The 3,536-nt window shown below is 34.9% G+C and overlaps 1 protein-coding gene across 1 annotated transcript; it reads right to left on the minus strand.

Annotated features, from left to right (window-relative positions):
* Positions 1-227: 227 nt before the first annotated feature.
* LOC137821619 (two-component response regulator ARR17-like) lies at positions 228-2,985 on the minus strand. The gene is made up of 5 exons (XM_068626301.1): positions 2,462-2,985; positions 2,192-2,319; positions 1,179-1,256; positions 751-818; positions 228-655 (listed from the first exon to the last, which is right to left on the minus strand). Exons 1-5 carry the CDS (start codon positions 2,610-2,612, stop codon positions 367-369), a joined length of 714 nt encoding a protein of 237 aa, XP_068482402.1. The 5' UTR covers positions 2,613-2,985; the 3' UTR covers positions 228-366.
* Positions 2,986-3,536: the final 551 nt, after the last annotated feature.

Consider the following 3,536-nt stretch of genomic DNA (forward strand, 5'->3'; position numbering starts at 1 on the left):
TAAATTAAGTTTATGTGAATATTACAAATGGTATATTCTTGAACTATTCCTTCTTCAACATGAAGATGGAAGTGATAATATAACTTGGAAGGGAGTTAAAAAGCTACATGTGCAAAATATGGTTTTGTGAAAATTGTTTGACAGTGATTTAATTAAGTTGGGAAGTGGTATATGCAACAAGAGGAAAGGAGATAATAATGGTGATTTAAAGAAGAGGTAAATGGTAATTAAATGTGAATAACGATATTAATACTCACTGGGAATTCATTAAGCTCTGAGAATTGAGGAGATAGCCATAATTAGGATCATAGTCACAAACTATATAACAGGTATGCACCAAACACTCTCTATAGTGTTGTTGTTTTCTTACACCACAGCCAACTCTTTCATTTTGGGTCTTGATCTCTCTTGATGAGACTCCGCAGATATGGCCTTCCTTTTGCTAATACTGTTATTGTTATTGATATTGATATGGTTACTGTTAGTGTTACTGATGTTAATGATGACATTGTCATTCTCGGAATCTATGATACTGTTAGCAGATTCTTTTTCGCAAGAGTTTTCAAGGGATTTCAGAAAGTATGACTGAAGCTTATCCAAATCTGATAACTGAAGAGGCTTCAACAGAAACTCTTCTGCCCCTCCTTCCAAGCACCTATCAACAATTTCAAAATTTTCTCAATCACACGATTTTAAAAATTGCAGAAGAAAAGTTAACTCAAATTCTAAAAATGAAGCAAGAAAACTCACATGCTGATTCTGGAAGGTACATTTTCTGATGACATAATCACGACGGGAACATCTTTCCAAGAAGATCCCTGCAGCGGTAAGCAATGTCAAAACAAGAAAGAAAGTAAAACAAAAAGAATGACCAAATTAAAGAAAAGTGAGAAAAAAAAAAGTGAAAGCAAACTTAGATCCTGAGATCTGTAACTTTTCCTTTTTCTTTTATCTTTCTTTTTGCTGAAAACTACATTATCATGAGTGAGTCGTTTAAAAAAAATGATACGTGTATGTGATGGTGAATAAAAAGAGTAGATGAATGAAGTGGTGTGCAAGTATAAGTGTTGATTGAAGGAGAAGGGAATGTTTGGAATCTTTTAGAGAGTGTGAGTAGATGGTAAAAAAGACAGAGGGAATTTGGGGAAGGTGTCGGGGAATAAGAGTTGTGTGTTGACCTTGACTCGTTTGAGTAAATCATAGCCACTCATCCCAGGCATGCAATAGTCTGTCATGATCAAATTCACTTTGATTCCCTGAAATTCAAAAGATGCAGCAGAAAGTACATGTTACTGTTTGCTATTAATTTGGAATATTGAACCCCACTATAACTAGATCGATACGTATTACTGTCACCAAAAACTAAAGGTACCAAATTCCACAAACTTCAAGAAAATTCAAGAAAACAAAAATAACAACAATTACGACTACGTACACCCCATCAAAATTGTATTATTTTTCATGCCATGCTTACGGATTACAATGCCGTTGGATCTTCAAGAAAACTAGCACAAACAATTATGCATAACAAAGATAACAGTGTGCTATCTTATGCATTTGGATACATAATATGCATGCCCGATCTCAATGAATCGAAGTGGTGCTGAAAGAGTAACACAAAGTCACTTTATGATTCTCCAGATTAGCCACCATTACGTGATTCCACCACAAGAGTTATTTACATTAACAACAATTTCAGAAACTTCCTCGATCGTTATTAATTGCTGTATATATGTATCTTTCCAAGGTAATTTTTGGAGAAAATATATCCCATTTTAGTTTTCAATTTTAAATCTATAATTATATGAAGTGACTACTATACTTCTCTATGTTTTATTTTCCATTGATTAGCTTCCTCTCCCTTTAGAATTAACTAAACACTTCGATTTTTCTATTTAACTTTCATCTTCTTCCTTTTTTTCCTTAAAGAATCTGGCAATTGAATGCTGTTACTTAAGGGGGGAAAAAGAGTTTAACTACATGAACTAATGCTGCATTGCAACGAAATGGAAGCCGTGTGTTTTGAAAACTAGTTTTGTAAGCGAATTAAGCAAGAACTTACTTTCTATGTGCAGAAAGAAAAAGTCCACAGAATGAAATTACAACTCAAATCAATGGACTGGCTCAAATGTAGTACACAACAAGCACAACCATTGCAGATAGAAAGACAAAAACAGAATAAGATTATTACCTCTTGCTGCAATGGTTGAGGTGGAGGAGAAGATGGTGATTCTGAAGAGGTTGAAGAAGTAGAATCATGGAGGTCGTCAACCAAACCAAGATATTTCAAAGCCTTGTCTCCAGAGTCCACGCAGGTAACTGCTTAACAAATAATTAACACAACCATAAACCAAATTAGCAACACAGAACCTGCTTTATAAGATGGTATGGTAGTATAGTAACATTAAGATGCTAGGGAAGAATTAAAAAGAAAAAAGAAAAGGGTATATATTGTAGGAACCTTTGCATGAAGAACCTCTTAGGAGCCTCTCCAAAAGCTTCCTATCAATGACACTGTCGTCCACTGCCAACACATGAAAATGTTGCTCCTGCGGTTGGGGCTGTTGTTGCAGTTGTTGTAAGTGTAGTTTTCTGGTATCCACAAACTCCATATCAGGGTTGAGAATAAGCTTCTGAACACTATCTATGTGTTTATTAGAAATATATATATAGCTGGTTAAAATGTATATCAGTAATTCAGGGAGAGAGAAGGAGAGGGAGAGAGAGAGAGAGTGGGGAGAAGAGGTGGAATGTGATTATCCCTTGTAGCTTTTTATTTTGATTTTTGATTTTTTGTTTTGGTATTAGTGGGTGCATGAGAGAAAAAACTGTGGTGGCACAGTGGCATGGATGTGGTGTTGTTTTTGTGTGTGCTTAGCTTCTCCATGCTGAGATCTTCTCCCTAGATTCTCTCTACCTCTTTGGTACAACAACCACACATACATAAGCTTTCTCTCTCTTTCCCCTTTCAATTAGATTTTATTTGATTGCTAAGGAAAAACCCAAGATCTTTGTTCCCATTCGGTCATCATGATGATGGAAACAAGGTTGAAATTTTGGGTGAGGATTAATTCTGCCATCACTTTCAAAATTAAACCAACCCTTCTTTCCTAACTAATTAAACCGCTTTTACTTTCTAATTAATTTTCTCAACTACTTATATTAATATTCCAAGGCCAAGGCCAAAGAGTGGGGTTTATTTTTGTTCCCTTTCACCTTATTATTTTAATATTCTTGCTTCTCCTATTATTTTAATATTCTTGCTTCTCCACCCACTTCCTTTACTTTCTCATTGTAAAACACAGTGTTTCATGTTACTCCTAAAGTGCATGATGCATTGGGTAAGGTAATTTCGGAGACTTTTCTCCAACTAATGGATAATCTTACATCACCCTATTTTACTTTAGCCTAACATTTCGCTAAGGAATGTAGGATGTGTGACCCCTAATTAAATAGGATCATTTTCCTATCATCATTTTGTTGTAAAAAGGAGAAGTCCATAGAAATTAAGTTAATCAAAATTTTCCACTCATCAT

Source organism: Phaseolus vulgaris, chromosome 9 (genome assembly GCF_000499845.2).
Source record: "Phaseolus vulgaris cultivar G19833 chromosome 9, P. vulgaris v2.0, whole genome shotgun sequence".
Taxonomy (NCBI): domain Eukaryota; kingdom Viridiplantae; phylum Streptophyta; class Magnoliopsida; order Fabales; family Fabaceae; genus Phaseolus; species Phaseolus vulgaris.

Bases quoted from the DNA above. Each gene is read 5' to 3' on its own strand.
- LOC137821619 (XM_068626301.1), bottom strand. From the start codon at position 2,612: ATGGAGTTTGTGGATACCAGAAAACTACACTTACAACAACTGCAACAA. The intron at 2,320-2,461 runs GTTCCTACAATA...TTTGTTAAGCAG, and splicing joins AAGAGGTTCTTCATGCAAAG to TTACCTGCGTGGACTCTGGA. The intron at 819-1,178 runs GTCAACACACAA...TTACCGCTGCAG, and splicing joins ATTTACTCAAACGAGTCAAG to GGATCTTCTTGGAAAGATGT.